The sequence below is a fragment of the Camellia sinensis genome, chromosome 8, assembly GCF_055761805.1.
Source record: "Camellia sinensis isolate YWXY chromosome 8, ASM5576180v1, whole genome shotgun sequence".
NCBI lineage: Eukaryota > Viridiplantae > Streptophyta > Magnoliopsida > Ericales > Theaceae > Camellia > Camellia sinensis.
The window spans coordinates 162,419,593-162,442,423 of NC_138968.1; the positions used below are offsets into that span (position 1 = coordinate 162,419,593).

The window sequence follows — 22,831 nt, forward strand, 5'->3', positions numbered from 1 at the left end:
TTCAAACTTCTTATGTAGTCATGTTATGATGTTGTTTTGATTATGTTATTTACTTTGAAATGTTATAGGTTTTCTAAAATTTCATATTCCTAAGCTGTTTTTTAATTATGCGTGTTTCTCCTAGAAAATTTTCATCAGAATTGTCTCTTACACCTTACTAATTGAATCAACCCTTATATGAATGCATACATCCGAGGCGCCTATTTTTAGGTGGGAATGGTTCAAGAGGGAGACAGTTTTGCTCTTATTAGTAATAGTGTTGTTTGGTCACCATCACTAGGGCATCAATCCAATACATGAAAATAGAATGACATACTTCTTTATTTTTCTTTGTGGTTGGATGGTCTAGATTTGTCGTGCCCCTCATGCTTTTCCCTCAAATGAAAGAGAAAGAATTTTTTACATTATTTTTTTCCAAGAAATCACACTCAATAGTAAACCGCACAACAAGACATTGTTTTTGTGTTTTTCTTTTGTCTCTAATGACATTAATTAATCCGATGTTTTCAAAGTTCTCCATGTTCATCTACTCCAAAGTTGTTCTTTCTTCATCTCAAAGCCTTCTTACTTTGTCATTGTGACTTCTGATTCTCTACTGAGTAATGGATTTGGCTAGTGAGAAACATAGCAAGAAAAGAAAGGGCAAGCTAGAAGATGATCAATGAAGAATTGGGATGGAGAGTCTACCACCTGACATTGCCCTAGATGTACTTTCAAGGCTTCCCATAACATCTCTTCTGCAATTCAGGTTTGTAAGCCGAGCCTGCCACATGTTATCATATGACCCACATCTTGCTGCACAGCACTTCTCCCAAACAACCAAGAATAATCCATGCCTAATTTTTCATTGCGACTATCCTATCAGAAATCAACTTTGTTTTGTCAAATTGTCTGATCAGATGGACAATGAGATTGTGAGAAGAATTCAAACACCTTTTTGTGATACGATGCCTTAGTTTAAAGTAATAGCCTCATGTAATGGCTTGTTATGCTTATCTAACTCTTTTTACGATGATCCAGTCTATATATACAACCCTTTTACTAGGGTATAAAAAGAGCTGCCCAAATCTGGGCAGTTTGATGATCAAGAACTGGTGTTTGGATTTGGGTTCCATCCAGTGACTAATGAATACAAGATAGTTAAGATAACCCTTTTCCAGAATCAAAGAGGGAGACCAGAGGTTCAAGTATTTACTCTTGGCAGCACTAATTGGAGGACTATAGGAAAAGTATCCAGCCGGCTTGAATGACAAGAATCGGAAGTTTTGGTGAATGGAAGACTACATTGGTTGACTCCATGTCGAAGTCAGTATAGTAGCAGAAGCATTGTTTCTTTTGACCTAGCGGACGAGCAGTTTCGAGGTGTCCCGAGACCGGAATGTGGCGGCCTGAATAATTTTTTTTTATAATCTGGCAGTTTAAGGAGGGTGTCTTTCTGCTGTTGTTTTCCACCGTTATAAAAGATTTGAGATTTGGGTGATGAAAGAATACAATTCGAAAGAATCATGGGTGAAAAAATTCAACATTGAATATTGCTCCTCACAGTTCTTGAAACAAGAATTGCCTCAACCATATAGGATTTGGAAGATTGCTTTGAATCAGATAATTCCTCGAGTTCTATGCCTTCTTGAAAATGGCAATATTTTGATAGAGTACGAATGTGGAAATTTAGTTTCTCGTGATCCAAACAGTGGAACATACAAGAAACTAATGTTTCAAGGGATGCCTGATTTGTTTCAAACAGTTGTTCATGTCGGCAGCCTTAATTGGATTGATACCCCCATTCATACAAGTACAAACTAGATATTGTTACCTCTAGTTTATGAGATCCTCTAAACCATCTTTGGTTTTAAATTTCAAATTTTATTAATATATAGGAATTTCTTATTCGACAATAGGAGTCACCACTTTGAATCAAACTTTTGTTTACAGTCCACCAGTTGTGTCTTTTTGCCATAATATTTCTTTTATTTTCCTTGTTTACTATTTCCTGTCCATATGAAGAAACCTTCTAAAATGTAAAATGTCTGCCTGCATATCACAGTGATTGCCAGTTGCCACTTTCAGTTTCTTACCAGGTTTCTCATGTAATTTTTACTATAATGAGATTGAATTCTTCTTGGAATCAAACCTAAAATCAAACAAAAACAAGGCCAAAATCATACGATGTTATGTTTCTCCAAAAAGTAAATGCAAGGGTGCAAAACTTACCTACAGATTCATGGGGTTGGTTTGGGATGAGGCACAATGGGACCGGGGGTCACATGCCCCCCTCAATTTTCTGAAATTGAATTGTACGACACAATTTAAGATTCAACAACTCAACTTGAATCGTTTAGATGAAATTCGTATCAAATCATGAATAGTACAATTTTAACAACCATGTTTACATGTGCAAACTGCATTTGCATCACCATATTACCTCTCAGTTCACCAACTAAAACTCCATGTTTGCAAAATTGACTTACATTTGCAACAACTTTCTCAAGACTTATACGAAATTTTGACAAACCCATAATCTAATTTGAGGTACTGACAGGAGACCGAAGGAAACTGGATTGTTGAGATCTTGAAACACATGGGATTTCTGGATACAGATGTGATTCTTTTATCAATAGCTAGAAATAATAATTTCAAACTTTTTATGTGGTCATGATATGAAGTTCTTTTTCTTTTGTTTTTTACTTTGAAATGTTATAGGTTTTCTAAAATTTCGTCGTCCTGGGATTAAAAATTTATGAGTTTCTCCTAGAAAATGTTCATCAGAATTTTCTCTAACACCTGACTGACTGAATCAACCTTTGTAGAATGCATCCAAGGCAGCTACCTTCAGGTGAAAATAGTTCAAGAGGGACAGTTTTGTTCTTATTAGTAATAGTGTTCCTTGGTCACCATCACTAGGGGCATCAAAATAGATTGACAGACTCTTCATTCCGTGCCTACTTTGTGGTCGGACAGTCTAGATTTGTCGTGTCCCTCATGCTTTTTTTCCCTCAAATGAAAGAGAAGGCTTTTTTTACAACATTTTCCAAGAAATCACACTCAATAGTGGATCCCACAAGACATTGTTTTCGTGTTTTCTTTATCTCTAATGATATTAATTACTCTGATGTCGTCAAAGTTACCCATTTTCATCTGCTCCAAAGTTGTTCTTTCTTCATCTCAAAACCTTCTTAATTTGTCATTGTGACTTCTAATTTTCTACTGAATCATGGATTTGGCCAGTAAGAAACATAGTAAGAAAAGAAAGTGCAAGCTAGAAGATGATCAACCAAGAAGTGGGATGGAAAGTATACAACCTGACATCACCCTCGACATATTTTCAAGGCTTCCCATAGCATCTCTTCTACAATTCTGTTTTGTAAGCCGATTCTGGTATATGTTATCATATGACCCACATCTTGCCGCCCTGCACTTCTCCCGGACAGCCGAGAACAATACATGCCTAATTTTTCATTGCGACTATCCTATCAGAAATCAGCTTTGTTTTGTCAAATTGTCTGATCAGATGGACAATGAGATTGTGAGAAGAATTCAAACACCTTTTCATGATGCGATGCATGAGTTTAATGTAATAGCCTCATGTAATGGCTTGTTATGCTTATCTGACTCTTTATATGATGATCCAGTCTGTATATACAATCCTTTTCCTAGGGTATACAAAGAGCTGCCCAAATCAAGGCAGTTTGATGATCAAGAGGCGGTGTTTGGATTTGGGTTCCATCCAGTGACTAATAAGTACAAGGTAGTTAAGATAACCCTTTACTGGAATCAATATACTGTGTTCCCGCGTTCTTGTACACCAAGATCAGAGGTTCACGTATATAGTCTTGGCAGCAACAATTGGAGAAGTGTAGGAAAAGTCCTCACAAGCTTGAACGGTGAGCATCGGAAGCTTTGGTGAATGGAAGACTGCATTGGTTGACTCAATGTCTAGGGACTCAGAATCATCATAGCAGAAGCATTGTTTCTTTTGACCTAGCAGATGAGCAGTTTCAAGAGGTCCCGAGACCAGAATGCGGTGACCTTAATAGGACTAATTATCATCTGACAGTTTAGGAGGGTGTCTTTCTACAGTTGTTTGCTACGAATATGTAACATTCGAGATTTGCGTGATGAAAGAATACAATTTGAAAGAGTCATGGATGAAAAAAATCAACATTGAAGATTGTGCTTCACAGTTCCAGAATCGCGGCAATCATATAGGATTTGGAAGACTGCTTTGAATCAGAGATTTGCTCAAGCTCTATGCCTCTTTGAAAATGGCAATATTTTGATGGAGTACGAAGGTGGAGTTTTAGTTTCTTATGATCCAAACAGTGGAGCATACAAGAAACTTATGTTTCAAGGGATGCCTGATTTGTTTCAAACAGTTGTTCACGTTGGCAGCCTTAATTGGACTGATACCCACATTCATACAAGTACAAACTAGATATTGTTACCTCTAGTTTTTGAGATCCACAAAACCATGTTCGGTTTTGATTTCAAATTTTACTAATTTATAGGAATTTCTTATTCAACAACACGAGTCACCACTTTGAATCAGACTTTGTTTACAATCCACCTTTTTTTACTTTTTGCCATAATTTTTCTTTTCTTTTCTTTTCCTTGTTTACTATTTCCTGTCCATATGAAGAAACCTTCTTCTAAAATCTAAAATATCTGCCTACAGGTCACAATGGTTGTCAGTTGCCACTTTGAGTTTCTTCCCAGGTTTCTTGTGTAATTTTTATTGCAATGAGATTGAATTCTTGTTGGAATCGAACATAAAATCCAACAAAAACGAAGCAAAATCGTACTATGTTATGTTTCTTCAAAAAGAGAAATGCAGGGATGCAAAACTTACCTATGAATTAATGGTTTTGGGTGAGACTTATCATTATGACAAAGCATTGTTGGACCTTGCATTGCTGATTTCAAGCATGCAATGTGATGAACGAGAACAATTTGATTGTATTTTTAAAAGATGTTCTCATTTTTTTGCTCAATTTGGTGAATTGGATAGAAACCATAACTGATGCATATCATGAATTTCGAGAATAAGGTCACCCTCTTATTTTTTATGAGGAAATTACTTGGATGAGTAGAGGGGTTGCTAATTCCTCATCTTCGCCTTCTATTAATAGATGGGAATAACATTTGAGGATGACCAAAATGAGACTGATATGGTGTGTTGATCCCATCAGTTTATAAAGTTTGATTTATTCGTAATTAGCAATTTATAAAATTCCAACATCCATAAGCATTTTTTAGATTTACAGCAAAAACCATTAAACGAACATATTGGAATAATTCTAAACTAAGAAATTATATTAGTAACTGGCCAAACTCAAAGATAAAAAGGGTAATATCTGGGTTCCATTGTCCAAAATCTCAACAATACGACTTCACGAGTGTAGCAAATAGAACTTACTCAACTCTCCAATTTGAAGTATCAGAAAAGTAAGCTTGCCCAAGCAGCAATAAATGCAAAGCCACCAAATGGAGCTAAGGTAGAGTACTTTCTGTCTTCAAGAAATGCCACAGCATAACACCTGCAAAATCCCATAATTGCTTTCAACTTTGACATTATCATATAATAAAAAAAAAAATGACAAGTGTCTTCAATATTAACAAATTGTTGGATGGTAATTTCAACAAAGCTAGACAAACAACATAGAAAATGACAAAAGTGCATTCAATCAGGGCATTGTAATTGCAAAGAGACAGCATTTCACACTATAGGCAATATCACATTTGCTCTCAGCCACAAGTAAAAATATCTATTATGAATGATTTCACACAAAAATCAATAAAACCCAAGAAACAGACCCAATAAGGTTTCTACACATTAAAGGCTACCTTGAAGGTAACTCCAACAATCCAAGCCATTGGGATAATAAGGACAACTGAATATAAGGTATACATGTGCAATTAGATCTTCTGCTTAAATTTCAGTGCATCATAGTGGTCCCCATTTTCTTCCAGCCACAGTTTCATAGCTCAAAAAACATTGTAATTTAGAGCAAAGCTTAATGGTGTGTTTGGTTGGGGGATTTGGAGAGGGATTTGGAAAGAGAAAGGGAAAAGGTGTGTGAAACTATGTGAAATATAGGCATGATTTATTCACATTTCACCTACGTTTTCCATTTCCCTTTCCAAATCCCTCTCCAAATCCCCCAACCAAACACAACATAAAAAATTCCAGCATTCTAACTAAATGGAGGATGGGTACCAGTACCACAACATAGTACAACAAATGTCTTGCATTTAGGATACTCAGATAACAAATGTAAGGCAAGAAGAATTTAGCAGTTTGCATTAGAAGATGAGGTCTTCCAAAATTCAATTTCTGAATGTTGCTCGAATGCCTCTGGTGAAAAGTTCGTTGACACTAAGGTGGTTGCCTAGAAATGTTGTTTGACTATATAAATAGTTAAGCACTCAGTTTTCACTAATGCAGAACTCCATTATGCCCCCCTAGTATAAGCTCTATTAGTTACTGTCGTAAACAGACTATCAAAGTTCAACTGCAGCTATTGTTGATATGGAAGTCCCACGAAGAAGAACCTAGTTCTCTGTTGGTTTCCATTAAAATCTCAGCAGGATATACAACCTATTGTATCTACTAAATCAGACTAAAGAGGGAAAACAAAGCTCCAGCTTGTACACACACACACACACACACACACAAAAAAAAAAATCCAGTTTCAAGTAAATTTCATTTCATTCCAATCATCATTGTAGCATAGCAAACATAGGAATCAGAATAACAATTCAATTCTTAGATTGATTCCCATTTTGTCACCAAACATTGAAATGGGAATGACTATTCCTATCACATTCCATTCCATTCCTACCTAAAATTATTCTAGTGAACCAAACTAGGTGTTAAAAGTTTTTTTAGCTTTACCTCTCTGTTTAAAACAAGTTTTTTAATACTTAAATATTGTTTATTAACCGCGGAACTATCACACAAAGGATGGCATAGTAAACCCTTGTCTAGGGTGCATGAAAGATACCTTACTACACATACAAGAAACTTTAAAGTGAGCAGCCTCCTCACTAAATGAAAGATACCTTACTACACATACAAGAAACTTTAATAACAACAAAGGTTAACAAGAAGTATACTCTCACTAGATATACAAACAAAGAAGTATCAATTTGATCTATGCAACATCTTAGAAAACATATTTAACATTACAATTACATTTATGAAAGCAAAGCAACACTTACGTTCCAGAGAATGCCAAAATTCCAGTAGTCAAGAGGCCTCCAAACTACAACCAAATACAAGAACAAACAAATAAATAAACTAAATTTATAGCATATGATATGATTTTACATATACATTATGAAAATATTGAGTTTCTTGGGAATAATAAATTAAGTAGAGGGGGACTCACAATGTTGGGGTGTCTGGTGACAGGAGCAGCCACCAGGGCAGCTGTGTGAACCAAATGGTAGAGAGATGCAGTGTGCCAAACCTTCAATTACATTACCACCAAAAAGTGGTACAATATCAAGTTGGGTTTCTCTTGGGATTAACAACAAACAGGTGGTGGATGAAGAAATTAAACAAGAATAGAACTTAAAAAAAAAAAATATACCTCTTTATAAGTGGGGTTTTGGGGTTTGAAGCCATGGGCACCATATGTCCCCAACCCAAGTGCTACTACCCCTGTTTCCAAAAGGGACTTCGTCATCAACACAAACCTCAAAAGCAGATATGTGTATATATGTGTATATCTATACATAAATACATGCTTACAATTATATGAGTATATGTGAGTGTGTGTGTATATATTTATATATCTATATATATAGAGAGAAAGAGAGAGTGAGAGAGAGAGAGGGCTAGCATACCAGAAAGACCAGCAATTTTGTGCCAGAGAGGAGGATTCATTTTTCTTCGCCTTCTCGATTTCGAAGTTTTCTGAAGTGGAGACCAGAACCCAGAGCGTATTTTGGAAGTATGTTAAAAAGTTGTTGTTTTCTTGCTTTTTTTTTTTTTGTGATAAAAATTGCTTAGACATTTCCAAGTTCTACCAAATGTTGATTTTAATAAAACTTTAGGGTATCTATTATTATTATTATTATTATTATTATTTTCAAAATTTATAAGAAAAATAAAAGTATGACACTATAAAAAAAAATAATAATAATAATGAGAAGTTGGTTTTTAATCATGTTGTCAAAATAAATCATAATGGCTACCAAGCCGATGGTAAATTTATATTTTGGCCCCTTAATTATCATGCTTATGTTATTTGGGAAAATTCTACTTACGGAACATATTTACCTTTTCAGACTTTTCATTTGAGATATATTTTGTTTTTTCAATTTTACCTATGTGTTAAATTATCTTTTAAGGATAAAAAATAAAAATTAAAATAGATTTGATTACCACTTTAAACCCATTCTACTTCAATTTCTACTTTCTTTTTTTTTTTCTTTCTTATTCTTCTCTACTATATATCTACTTTCAAAAAGTGAAAATTATGTGTTTTGATTATAAAAGAAAGCAATGGACGAATCAATAGTGATGAAAGACCAGTAAAAAAGTGAAATTGTGAGTTTTTTTTTTTCGTTTGTTTTTTGAAAAGGATTGTTCAACTTTTGTTCAGTGTTTCAGAACCGAATAAAATCAAATAGTTCAAAATCACACTACCGAATAAAAAAATACATATCCAGTAATCCACTACCGAACAAAAAATACTTATTCAGTAACTTACTACCGGACAAAAAATACATGCTCGGTAACTAATCATTGCGAAACATTTTCAATTTTTTTTTTTTGACATTTTTTTTTTTAATCTTTAAGGGATTATGCTTCTATTCATTGCAGTAAGGCTTGTAGTGTATTTTTAATAGTTTGTTAAATTTATCTGCTTCATGGTCATCCAGTACTTCCGAAAGCAAGTAATTTGATTCGTTTTCATCACTCATGTGTTAATGGATGAGAGAAAACATATACTAATATAGTAACTACCAAAACTATCAACATAGATGTATTGTAATAACATCTTAGTATGTGTTTTACACATACTTGTATTAACAAATTTGAAAATATTTGTTTTTGACACATTTTATGAATATTTTTATGAATGTTTTTACACTTCATATTTTTATGGATGCTTGATGTTTTAAAGAAAATGAATTTGTAAACATGCAGTAACAGATGGGTGGACAAATCTAATTTGTTTCGCAACATGACACTGGAATAATCCAAATTGTTTGACAATATATAACCAAACAAGCCCATTATAAATTTAGGGGAAAAAAATGATATTTTAAAGAAAGTAAATCTGTAAATGTGCGGTAACAGATGATTGGACAAATATAATTTATTTGATAAAATAGCACTGGAATGATTCAAAAAAAATATGTGTAATGAGAAAAATCTGTAGAGATTTAAAATGATTTAATTTATGATTAGTTTTGGTATTATAAAAAGTATAAAGAAAAATCTGTACACATTTTAAAAGAATTTAATTTAAGATTAGTTTTTGTATTATAAAATGTGTAAAGAGAATTTCAATTACTTCTCAATGTTAAAATGAGAAAATAAATATAAAGATACAAAATTATTGTATAAATAAAATTTTCCATTATATCTGTACTATTTTGCCCTCTCAACTATCACCCTGACACTACTGACTGTCATTAATTGGGGGCAAAATTATGAAAACGTAAATAATAATTTTTAGATATTAATGGTTCATGGGCAAAGTGTGACTAACCTAAAAAGTGGACAAGATATAAATAAATTAAGTTCAAAGGCAAAGTGTGATTAAGGGCAGGTTGAGTCTGATAACAAGTAAACCATTAGAACTCATCAAAAAAAAAAAAACTAGTCAACATTTGAATTGATTGTTCCTATTCATATATTCAAGATTATTTATCAATTTTTTTGGTGTGAGATGAAATTGTTACAATATATACTTGCAGGTCAATTCTAGAGTGATGTGTTCTAACAATTCGAAGCGGTTCTGGTCACGAGGATAGATGATGTTGTTGGTAACAATATAAAATGGTATTAGTTATCAAGTGGTGATTTTGGAAAGAGTATTGATTATGAGAGGCTAAAGTGACCATGATAAATCATTACCAACATCTCATTCATTTTTTTAAATCTAACCCGTTACTGTATTTTTACTCATTATCTTTTGTTTGTTTTTTTTAAGAGGTGTGTTTGGTTTATATTTGTAGAGTAATTTTTAAGATAAAAAGTATGAAAATTTGTTTGGTTTGTCTTTTTTTAAAAATGATTTTGAAAAATTATTTTGAAAAGAGAGTTTTAAAAAAAATAATTGATTTGATATGTATGAGAGAGAGTCATTTTGAAAAGCAAGTAACCAAACAAAATTTTAAATTTTTTTTTGAAAAAATTTGTTTGGTTTGATTACTCTTGAAAATTTGTTTGTAGAGAATTTTTCTCAAAATTTTTTCTAAAAAACAAACCAAACCTAGCCGTCATCTCTTTCTTTAACGTCTAGAGTTTCTAGCTCAATGGCACCTTTCCAAAACTTTCGTACGAGAGTTTGGGGATTCAAACATAAAACTATTCTTGATCCGAATAAGCAGTTGATGCAGCCTCCACCATAAGACTAATGAAAGAAGCCAATATCAATTTCAGTAAACAAGAAGTTAATAGATGTGGGATTCCAGTTACAAGTTTAGCTGAATAAAAAGTGGAAACCTCTAAAACAATCCAGGGTCTAATGCCGTGGCTCACCTTGTGATCCTCCAATCTATCTAATTCTATGAGAATTAACCCCTCAGACTGTGTTTAAATCTGTACATTTTAAATCTCAAGACTGTCAAGAACAGATAAAAAAATCAATCAAGGCTTGTCTTCAGTCTTCCCTTCGCTTGCAGCCACGAGAAGCTCATCTGGAGTAGCAGCTGGGTCCAGATCCCAACACCCATCAGGTAATTTGACGCCTTCTACTTGAAGTATCCAAGAAGGCACTTGGTGTGAAAACCGTAACATCTCTTTCCTTGGAATCAGCCGAATGGCATTCTTGTTCTTGTTCCTCTGATAAACCGTCTTGAATCCATCTAATTTAATCAGGGGTGTAACGCAGACTCCAAGCTCTTCAGAGTAATCGTCAAGAACTTCCACCATATCATACTGGTGCCTCACCTTGTCCGGGGTTGTTCTGTCCCAATCCGGTGACCAATTTCGATATACGGCCCAAATGTCTCCACTTTTAGGGTAGATTCTAACACAACCGCCCCGGCCAGCCTTTTCCCTGCTCAGAAGATGAGAAAATATATTGACTTGGTCAACAACTTCATAGTTTCCTGCCCTGAAATCTCCACAGGATTTGGAAAACCCAGAATCCACCCAGTTTGCAGACCCAAACTCATCATCAGATTTTGAGTTCAAGTAACTTATGTGAATTTTAAATGGTTTCACCGAAATGATCTCGCGGATCAGACAGTACAATCGAGGCATTCCATCTTCTTCATCATATATAGCCCATATTTGCTTTGGCTTGAAGCATTCCTCTGATCTATCCTCGTCAAAATCATGGAAGTCTGAGTCGGGGACTGTTATTGGCATTGACACAGTTTTCTTCAGCTCTGGTTGATGAACAGAAAGGGCCAAGTCTGTTTTGTTAGAAGTCTCTCCAGATTTACCAACTTCATCACACGTCTTTGCATTCTTCTCAGCAGCTGCAGCTGAAGCCACCCTTAGTTCTTCCAGTTTTTTACAGATTTCTGCTCTTGCTTTGTCCATCAATAACTTTCTCGCATCAAACGCAGGGGCAGCAGAGCAACGTCTAGTTGGAATCTCATTTGGAGTGATAATTTTAGAATTATGTTTGGTATTTCCATTTCCATTAACCGCTCTCACTTCTGAAGTAGTCTTTGAAGCCAATTCTTCATTCCCATTTCTAGAAACACTTCCAATGTCGACCTTCCTTATCTTATGGGGTCTGCAGGCCTTGGAACTCATATCAGCAGCATGATTTTTTATATAGGGCTTTCCATTGGATCTTGCACCATTACTGATTCCATTGGCTTGATGAATAACATTGGCTGATTTAGTATTTAATCCATTAGGACCCACAACCCCAACCGAAGCTCCAGGCGACGAACTCCACTGAAATGACACATTAGAAACATACTCAGACCCATGCCCAGAATGAAATCCCGAGACCCCATTTCCTGTAAAATATACAGCAGTGGTTGGGACATATGCAACACCATTATAACCATGACTTCCATACCCATTATCAGGCATATATGACCAAGGACAATAAGGAAACGAACCATTTATCGGGGCTGTTCCTGTTTCCACAGCGATGAAAACTCCACGGCAATTCTTACAGGAAAGTCTCTTGTTCAAGTATTTGCGCAGATACTCGTACTGAACTTGACAGGAGGTGCACACAGTCCAGAAAGTGTCGAGTCCATGAGAGAGCGAAGATGAATTTGTCTGGACATCCCCAGAGGGCACTGGCCTATTTCGCCTGAGATCATAAGAGCTTCGCTTTTTATTATCAGACAACAGAGTCCACGCTTCAGATACAAGTCTGAATGCCCCATCAGCTCCCACAGTTTTGTTCTTATCAGGGTGGAGCAACACAGCCATATTCTTATACTGTTTCTTCAACTTAGCCTTGTCTGCTGACGGATCTGATCCAAGAATTGCATAGAAATCAATTTCTCCATTAACATTAACCCGAGAAGCTATGTACACTTCAAATGTAGCCACCATTTGAGTTATACCCTCAAGTTCTGGGAAAAGGGCTTGAGCCTTTAAAGCATAATTCTTTGCACCCGTAAAGTCTTTCTCAGCAAATCGCTTCTCGGCATTCTGTTTAGCTCTAAGAGCCTCCACTTTGTTTGGTTCCATGAAGAAATCCGAAACTCCAAAAAATTCAAAGCCCAACTCTCAAAAGGAAAACCGTGGTACGCCCAAAGTTCTTAATCATTGAAATCAAACTGCAATGCATAACCATGCCACATTTCTGCAAACATTTGTCCAGAATATTTAAGTTGGTATGGATTTCAAGTTTCAGAAAAATATTAATTAATCAAAATCAAATTTCAATGTACTCCAACTCAATGCTAAGTAAAAGGGCAATAGACAAATCAACTGTTTCTCAACAAGATCAAACCAACTAAAAAATGACAAATGCATCAACCATTTTTAATGAATTCATTTCCAACCATATAATTTCAATCTTACAACTTTAAATATAGTTTTGAAATTGGTGCAACAGTTCATAACAGTATGCAGATTACGAATATTCAACTACAAAGTAAATAAAAAAATAAACACCTGAATTTAAGCCAAAAACTATCCAAAACCTAACCTTTGAATCTAGAGCTAAACCTGTGATAACTCAGTTCATAAACACACCCAATTTCAGAACAATTCAACCAAAAAAAAATCATAAAGAAAGAAAGATGTGAAATTTCAATTTCGGATCAAAAAATTGAGACCCAATTCCAAATTCGAAACTAAAATCAACAACCCAGTTGATTAAATTACCCCAAAAACAGCAAAACTCAACTAAAAGAGTGATAATTAGAAAGATCGCAACCAACTAAAACCCATCGTTGAATCCCAAACCCTAAAACTCAAAATTATCTCATTTCATTTCTCAATAATCCCAAGCACCAAAAAAAAAAACAAAGAACTCAACTGAAACTTACCGAGATTGAAACCAAAGAGACGATTGAACACGACCCAGATCTCCAAAAACCTCGTCGATCGCTCCAGATCTCAAGAAAATCAACACGACCCGTTAGGTATACATCTGAAGTGAAAGTACACAAAAGACAGACACACTCGTGAATACGGAAACTTTTATAGAAAATTAAACAAGAGTACCAAAAAAGGGGGATAGATTAGGGTTGTTATGGAAAGTCACTGAATTGGGGGTGGGGGTTGCGTGTGGGTCAGATTCCGGCGGCTCACGGCGGCGGGAGGCGGAGGAGTCCGACGAGCGCCGACGAGAGAGAGGAATAGTTAAAAAAATAAATAAATAGGGATAATGTAATGATTAGCGAGTGAAAGTAAGTGCAGTTAATAATAGTATTCAATACGGAGGAATCTAACGGTACGCAGCTGTGCGCGATGCGCATACTCCTTTTAAAAAAAAAAAAAAAATTAATTACAAATACACCTATGAAGTTTATTTAAAATATAAATTATTCTTATAATTTAAAAAATTACAAATACTTTTTATTAAAATTTTTTATTTAACAAAATTAACTTAAAAAATAAAATTTATAATTACTTTCCTATATAATAATAAAATTACCTAAATTATTAGTTGAAACATATTTCTAACATCAGCCTCCGTTTGGGAAGTGGGTTGGCTTTTTGGCTTTTTGACTTTTTTTGGCTATTTTAGCCTGGGCTAAAAAGCTTGGTTTGGGAAGGGCTTTTTGGCTTTTTGGCTTTTTTGGCTTTTTTTGTGAGAGAAGAATGTAATGATTATGGGTTGGATGTGATGTTTTGTTTGTTATGGCTAAAATAGCCTATTTTGTTTTTTGTGGCTAAAATAGCCAAAAAAGCCTGAAAACCATCTTGCCAAACAGAGGCTAAAAACTGTTAATTGACTTGATAATTTATTAATAAAATGAACGATTTCTTATGAAATTAAAAATTTCAAGAGGTGGAATGTAATTTCTAGAATTATAAGAAATGATTCGTATTTTAATCAAATTTTAAAAAATGTTTTTATAATTTATTTTCTTTTTTCTTTATTATGTTTTTTCTCCCACCTCAATGGCTGTGTTTGGTTGTGGAGAAAGATAGACCTTGTTAAATTATTTCTAAATTCATGTCATTTTCATATAATACTACAATTGTTAGATGTATTTTTTTTTTTTTTTTGAAATATAAAATTTATTTGATGAATTAATTTTGAGAAATTTTAGTTATTGGTTTGGTGAGGAGGGGTCATTTGGTATTTAGCTTTTTTTTTTATAGTTTTTTTTTTCCTTACATTTTTATGAGATTAAAAAAAATTAGTGTTTGTAAATAACTTTTTTAATTGTATGAAAAATGTAAATAACTAGTGTGTTCGACTTATTTTTTAATTATTTTTTTGAACCTTTTTTTTTTCTTTCAATTTTTAACCTAACAATGAAGTTGCCAAAGGAAGTCTCATTAAGCTGAATACTGTGATATTAGTTAGGTGTCGTTGGATAACACTTACGTTTTTAATTTTCTACTTATATTTATAAAAATTTTAAAAATTTAAATAAAAATTTATTTGGTAAAATTTTTGATTTATAAATTAGTGGTCTCAGTTTATAAATTTGGCCAAAAAATGTGTTTTCGTTTTGAATTTTGAGTTTTTTTTTTTTTTTTTTTTACCACCCAACACTAGCCATCATTTTCCACCACCGTTTTCCGCCACCACAACCCACCTGCCACTACCACCTGCCACCACCACTCACCACCCACCTGCCACCACCAACCACCCACCTGCCACCACCTACCCGCTACCCACTCGCCATCACCACTCACCCCTCACCACCACCACTCACTCGTCATCACCATCCATCCATCGCCACCACCACGACCGCCACCACCCACCACCCGCCACTACCATCTACCGCCCGCCACCACCACCCGCTACCTACTTGCCACCATCACTTACCACCCACCTGTCACCACCATCCACCACCTGCCACCACCTGCCACCACCAACCACTTGCCACCCACCCGCCACCACCATTCACCACCCACTACCCACCAATACCACCACCACCACCACCACCACCACTACCATCACCCACCACCCACTCACCATCCACCTACCACCACCACCGATCACCACCACCGACCACCGCCCACTCGTTACCACCTATCACTCGTCACTGTCACCATCCACCCATCACCACCACCACCCGCCACCACCCGCCATCCGTCACCCACCTGCCACCACCCGCCCACTACCCGCCACCACTACCACCACCCGCCACCGGCACTGCCACCATCACCATCACCCACCCATCCACCATCACCACCTACTCGCCACCTCCCACCACCGCCCGCCATTCGCCACCCACCTACCACCACCACCCACCACCCATCATCTACCACCCGCCACCATCCACCACCAGCTACCGTTACCCATCCACCCATCACCACCCGCAATCCGCCACCCACTTGCCACTACCACCCGCCACCACCACCACCACCACCACCACCACCACCCACTCGCTACCACTCACCACCCGCCACCGTCACCCACCCATCCACCCGCCCGCCACCACCCACCGCCACCAGCTACCCACCATCCACCGTCACCATTTTCTACCACCGTCTTCCACCGTCACTTGCCACCATTTGTCATTTCTTACTCTTTTTTATATTTTTAAAATTTTAAAACATTTTGTCAATTACCAAACGCATTTGTAGTTTTTGTTTTTCTAAAAATAAACAAAAAATAAACAAAAACTAGTTTATAAAATTTTTGTAAATATAAACTGAAAACGTAAACGTTACCAAACACACCCTTAAGGTTTGTTTAAGAATTGAATTTTTTAGTAATTTTTTTTGACTTTTCACCCATAAAAACTGTTAAAACAATAAAGAGGATGAATTAATTTTTTGTATTGATTTTTTAACTTTTTAATTATGACTTAACCAATTGCCAAATATCCCATTAAAGTAACTTGGGTTGTTTGGAAAGAAATACATGATTATTGTCAAGGAAATTTGAAAAATGGTTCATTCCTTTCCTTTGTGCTACGAAACGAGAAAGTATACATTTTTTAATGTATATATAGATTCCTCTCTACATCTATGTTTCTTTTGTTTACAATTTGTTTTTATAGTTAATTATTTAAAAGTTCTATTTATAAATATTATGATAATTTAGATTTTATTTAAGATTTTTTTAATTAATAAGTTATATTTAGTAAAATTGATAATATTATTGATTTTTTTCAATTTTTAAAATTAAGAACATTATCAATTTTGCATAGTAATATTCAAAATAATTTTTTCACTAACTGATGAAAAAAAAACAAAGAATAAGAGATTAAACGTTTTTGCTCTTTTACTTATTGGTTTAATTCAACTATCCAATAAAACCGAGGATATTATCAATTTTTTTTAATTTTAAAACTGAAAACATTATCAATTTTTCATTTTTAATTTTTTTTTTCAATTTTGCATATCAATATTTCATCACCGTACTCCTTTATACACACAAAATTTTTCACTTTTGCACAAAAAAAATAATTCAATTTTTTCAAAACACAATATATATATATATATATATATATATTTTGCACATAATTTTTTTTTATTTGAAAATTGTTTTAAAGTTTTGAAAATAAAAATAAATGTCAAATCATCATGTTCCTTTATAGATAATCATAAATGATGAACAATCATTATTTGAAGGGCAATTTTGACTATTAAAAATTTAATGGGACTATAAGGTTTAAAAAATCTTAGTTAGGACTTAATGGCATATAAGTTAATAAATTAGAACTTGTGTATAAATATATATATATATATATATATATATTAATAATCTTATTTGCATAAACTATAAAATTAACATATCTTTTGTGTAAACCCAAGGAAGAAACATATCGTAATAACATAATTTTCCTCACCTTGATTTGTGGGATGGATTGCACCAATTTAATTATAAAAGTTGGAGGGATCAAATAAAAAAGAATTAACCACCAGGGTTGGTGGCCTGGTGGAGGATGCGGCACATTCCCTAGCTGAGAGCCAGGGTCGATTCTTGAGAGGGGAGTTTGAAATCTCTTTTGAGAACACGCTCATACTTCCCTCGAACCCTGTCCTCTGCTGCGGCGTGTGGTTGCCCTCCATTGGTGCCCTGGTGGTGGATCCCTCACTTGGTAGTGGTTAATTCCTAACTGGCAACCGGTTATCCCGGGACTAGAGCCCAACAGGGTCATGATGACACCACAGAGCCCTTTTTTTGTGTTAAAAAAATTTTAAAAAAATTAAAAGTTAGAAGATGACATTAAAAATTGGGACAATGATACAATTATTTTTTCTCAACAAAAAAACTCTGCTTTGTGTTTTTGAGCACAAAAAAAGAAAAAAATAAAAGAAATATAATTACATATTACTTATATTTCACACACCTTTTTTATTTTTCTTTTCAAAATTTTATATAAATTCATGATTCAAAACACAATTCTGGAGAATTTGCCTAATTGCATTCATTAGTTTCAAAGTTTGCTCATCTTTTATTTTTTATTTAAACTAACCCTGCATCCTCCCAAATAAAGTTCAAAAAGTAAATAAAAAAATTGAATTAAGATTTTATTTTATTTTATTTGGGTAAAAGCATAATAAAGTATGGGAAGTACCCTTTAGAAAGAAATGTTTTGTTCTAAGTACAACACTTGTCTTTGCTCTATTGCCATTCACACAATTTCACACCCTATTTTAGTAAGGTCAGTTTTTAAGGCAAAAGATTTTCTGTTTTATCCTCTTATATTCTTGTCTTAAACGATATTGATCAAGTGATAAACAGTGAGTTTGAACAAGGAAGTGGAACAAAAGATTCAATTTCAATTATTAGTAATAGAAACAGCAATTTTTTACGATTGGTGTGGCATAAAACAACATAATCAAGAATCCCAAATAATAACTAAACAATTTTTTTTTTTTGGTAGAACCCATTTTGCCTTATGTAAAGACAAGAAGGATTTGCCACTACTATAACAAACAAAAGAAAAGAAAAGAGAAAAAAGATATGAATTCAGCTATGAAACTTCGCTATCATAGCCAGGGTTCAGCCAGCTTGCTTGCTCCAACGTTCCATTTTAGCTATAGCTTCAGAATCACTTGTTGACTCTACTCTACTTGTCCCCTTCCTCAACTACATATCTTTTCATTTCCATATTCTTTCTTTCTTTTTCTTCAATAATTCATCCCTTTTTAAGCTTTTCAATTTACTCTATATATTCCAATAATATAATAAATAAATAAAAAGGTTTGGCGAATTTCCAAAATTTGATATGTATCACTGGTTTATTAATTGATTTACAAAAAATATTATATAATAAAAAAATAAAAAGGGTAAATTACACTAACACCCCTTGATATTTCTATTTAATACATATTTTTTTCTTCATATTTGAAAAATTACATTATCCTCCCTTAGATTTGTAATCTCATAACAATTTATCCACTGAATTGTTGATGTCATACCATAAAATTTTTTAAATGAGTATCTTACTTTTTTTTTAACCATTTATTAGTCCTATCATCATAACTACATTCAATAATTTTCCATCATTAAAGTCCGCCTACATATATTCTTATTGAGTGATGATATACAAACATAAATTTTATATAAAATTTTCAAATACAATGATATAGTTTAGAGTGCTGCTATCAGCACCCTATGAATTATTTTGGACTCCTCAATTTTTAGCCCTTTTTTTTATTACAATAATAACCTCAAATAAAATTATTAAAAAGGACATCATTAATTTTGGGACATCTCATCTCACAATTAAACCCACACACCACTACTTCATGAATTAGGATTTATGAAAGTACTCACCTCCATCACAACCCATCCATCTTTCCCAAATCTCACCTTCAAAACTTACCCACCCTCAAAACCTTCAAAACTCTTTGGCAGTAATGTTCCGGCGATAACGATAACAACCATTTAATTACCTATATTTCTCCGGCAATGATAATGAGTGAAAGTTTTTTCGACAACCACAACTCCATGAGACGAGATGAGTACAACAATAAAAGTTCAGAGGAAATTCATAGCTTCAATGATGTTCTTAGCTTAGAGGAGATTCGCCTTCTAAGGGTAAGTTTCTTAAAAAAAATGGCAAAAAAAATAAAATCTATTCGTCATTTTTTTAGGATTGTACTCCCGAACATATGACCAAAATTCGGGAATACAGGCTCGAATATTGTTTATTTGTTTGGGAATCAGTAACCAAACATTAAGCACTGAAGCAAATGATAAGGCAACAAAGAGAGAAAAAGAGAGAGTAGGGACAACAATCACACTTAGCTCTTCTTCTTTTTCATGGGTTTTGTTAGGGTTTTTGGAAGAGAAGTTTTCTTGGGGTGTGGGGGGTGTGCATTTAATTGAATGAGTGGAATGTTTTCACAAAGATAATTTTGATATTATTTGGGAGGAGAAAAAAATTTAAAAGTTTCAAAATTTATAAATAAGGGTCCAAAAAAATGAGGGATCCAAAATAATATATGGTGTGCTAATAGCACCACTCTATAGTTTAATGATAATCTTTCACTTTAAAACAAAATATCGATAAACATGATTTATATTTACAACAATATCACTATCATAACATCTTATGATAGTTTTGTATAAATTTTTATATATTAATATAATTTTTCATTTTTGTTTCCACCATTATATCTAGATTAGATCAATTTAATCTAGATATATTTAAAAAGTATGAAATTTGTACAAAAAATTCTAAAAAAATTCATTGAATACAACAAAATAAGATAATGTATTGAATTTTTGTGTTTTTGCATGTTTTTTTGAATTTGGTGAATTAAAAAAAATAACAAAATATTATACTTCTTAAGTATATCTAGATTAAGTGTATCTAAAAACTAAAAAAAATTGGTTAAAATATTTAAAAAATTCAGTAAAAATTATAAAAAAATGAAAAATAAAAAAATTCAATTTTTTGTGTGAGTTAAATTAAAGAAGATGACTATTATTTTCTTTGAAATAACATAAACAAAATATCTATATTATTTTATTATTTTATATATATAAAGGGTAAGGGGCAAATATGTCATTTTATTCTGACATGGGGTAAGCGTAATTTTTCAAATATGAGAGAGGATTTTTATTAAATAGAAACTTCAGGAGGTGTTAGTGTAATTTACCCAAACAAATATCTATAATATGAATTAAAATATTATTAATGAGTGTTTTAAGAATAATGCTGTAAATTATTGTAAGTTTTTATGACATGCGCTTACAAAAGAAAAATATTTGAAACCATCAAAACTTTCTTAAAATTAGAAAATGTTCTAGAACTCTAATTTTAGACCCTCAAATCAATCTTAAGTGATGTCTCATAAGCTACATCATTGAGAAATCTCACTAAAATATAAAAATTCTCTAATGAGTGCTTGCCATGTCATTGAGGGTTCAAAATTGGGAGTTCAAAATTGGGAGTCTAAAAAGTAAATATTTTTAAAATTCAAGTAATTTTTTTACTTTTTTAGATGTACATTAATTAGATGTATATGAAAAGCAAAATATTTATAAAAAAATATTAAAAATCAATAAATATACAAGAATACGAAAAATATATTAAATTTTTATTTTTTAAAAAAATATTTTTGATATTTAATGAATTTTCTATAGATTTTTTTCACAAATATTATATTTTTAAAGTGTATTTATATTAGGTGTATCTAAAAGTTATTTTTAAATTTTTTTGCTAAGAATATTTAAAAAACTCAGTAAAAACAAAAAAAAAATATGAAAAATAAAAAAAATTAATTTTCTAAAAAATAAATCTTAAAAATTCAAATCAAACATGCTAAATATTTCTCTTTATAAAAACACCTACAACTATTTTACATTTCTTTAACACATACCCCTGAAGCACTCATATCTAAAATGAATATGCCTACCTTATAAATTTTTGATTGATTTAAATTTTTATTTATTTTTCATGGTTTTAGTTGATATATAGATTTCATACCAAATGGTATGCAACTTTTGTTAAGAGTAAATCAAATATATATTTTACCAAAAAAAAAAAAATGAACTATATATTTCAAATTAATGTTATTATAAAACAACAAAAAGCAATACCCATTAGCATTTCTTTTTCTTAATTAATACATCCACTGACCAAATAATAATAATAGAAATAAAAACATAAATTAAAAAAAAAAAAAAAAGAAGAAGAAGAAGAAGAAGAAGAAAGAATTTTTCTGCTACGTTTAGTTTAAAGTATATAGAGTAGACCAGAACAAAAACAACCCATTCAATGCCTTACGATCGGTCAAAACACAAAAGAGTCAAACAATCAGACGTTCACGGGCTTGCATAGGAACATGAGCGACGATGCTGACGAGTCACCGCCGTGCCTCCCACCACCACCGCCCAACCGCTCGTAATAGTCAATGCAAAACAGTGACAGCGACAGCTCCACCTCGTGCCGAGTCCACACCCTCCTCACCACCTCCCAGTCACCGCCACCAAATCCGCCGCCGAGGCGGAGTTTCTTCATCCTGGAGAGGCGGCTGAGAACCGGACGCAGACACACCATGTAGAGCCTCCGGTAGCCGCCCAGGGCGGCCACCACCGGCCTCACTCCGGCAGGCGGCGGAGACACGTGGCGGAAGCAGAGGTGCTCCCAGAGCCAGTCGTTGCGGGCAATGGAGCGCCACAAGCGGCAGACGCAGGCGGCGGAGCCGAGGGAGCGGCCGTCGAGGCGCTTGAGGATCTCGATGAGGATGTCTAAGTGGTCGTTGATGCAAAACTTGGGTCTCTTCTCTTTATCGTCTGCTACATTTGACTGGTTGTTCTTCTTCTTCAGTTCTATTAGTTGCACCATCTTAGTAGAAGAAGATTTGAGAGAGAGAGAGAGAGAGGGTTGAGATATATAGAGTGAGAGTTGAGAAGTAATGGGTATTTGTAGGGAGTGAAGGATTTTGACCATGGTTTTTAAGTGTTGTTTTGGATATCTCTTATTTTTTTTGATTTTTTTATTTATTATAAAAAAAGTTTTATTCATTATAAAAGGATATATAAAAAATAAAGAGGTAATATAACAGAAATAAATTAATAAACATTTTATTTTGAATGTCTCAAAAAAGCCTATATAGAGGTAA

At 33.7% G+C, this 22,831-nt stretch overlaps 4 protein-coding genes across 6 annotated transcripts; 1 reads left to right on the forward strand and 3 right to left on the reverse strand.

Moving 5' to 3' along the window:
• Nucleotides 1-3,211: 3,211 nt before the first annotated feature.
• Nucleotides 3,212-4,432, forward strand: LOC145798236 (F-box protein At3g07870-like). Its single transcript, XM_082885743.1, has 2 exons — nt 3,212-3,881; nt 4,182-4,432. The coding sequence occupies exons 1-2, from the start codon at nt 3,212-3,214 to the stop codon at nt 4,430-4,432; spliced, it is 921 nt and encodes a 306-aa protein (XP_082741869.1).
• Nucleotides 4,433-5,186: 754 nt separating this feature from the next.
• LOC114260308 (uncharacterized) lies at nt 5,187-8,190 on the reverse strand. Its single transcript, XM_028200396.2, has 5 exons — nt 7,849-8,190; nt 7,593-7,663; nt 7,389-7,469; nt 7,219-7,262; nt 5,187-5,534 (listed from the first exon to the last, which is right to left on the reverse strand). Exons 1-5 carry the CDS (start codon nt 7,886-7,888, stop codon nt 5,435-5,437), a joined length of 336 nt encoding a protein of 111 aa, XP_028056197.1. The 5' UTR covers nt 7,889-8,190; the 3' UTR covers nt 5,187-5,434.
• Nucleotides 8,191-10,615: 2,425 nt separating this feature from the next.
• Nucleotides 10,616-14,072, reverse strand: LOC114260278 (uncharacterized). Of its 3 annotated transcripts, XM_082884730.1 has the most exons (4): nt 13,878-14,014; nt 13,660-13,763; nt 12,268-12,968; nt 10,616-12,162 (listed from the first exon to the last, which is right to left on the reverse strand). In XM_082884730.1, the coding sequence occupies exons 3-4, from the start codon at nt 12,851-12,853 to the stop codon at nt 10,829-10,831; spliced, it is 1,920 nt and encodes a 639-aa protein (XP_082740856.1). In that variant the 5' UTR covers nt 12,854-12,968; nt 13,660-13,763; nt 13,878-14,014; the 3' UTR covers nt 10,616-10,828. The 3 variants fall into 3 exon arrangements, with proteins under 3 accessions (XP_082740856.1, XP_028056168.2, XP_028056159.2); XM_028200367.2 differs by having other exon boundaries at nt 10,616-12,968; nt 13,878-14,034; XM_028200358.2 differs by having other exon boundaries at nt 10,616-12,968; nt 13,660-14,072.
• A 7,706-nt stretch (nt 14,073-21,778) lies between these two features.
• On the reverse strand, nt 21,779-22,631 carry SLY2 (F-box family protein). Its single transcript, XM_028200128.2, has one exon. It carries the CDS (start codon nt 22,552-22,554, stop codon nt 22,024-22,026), a length of 531 nt encoding a protein of 176 aa, XP_028055929.2. The 5' UTR covers nt 22,555-22,631; the 3' UTR covers nt 21,779-22,023.
• Nucleotides 22,632-22,831: the final 200 nt, after the last annotated feature.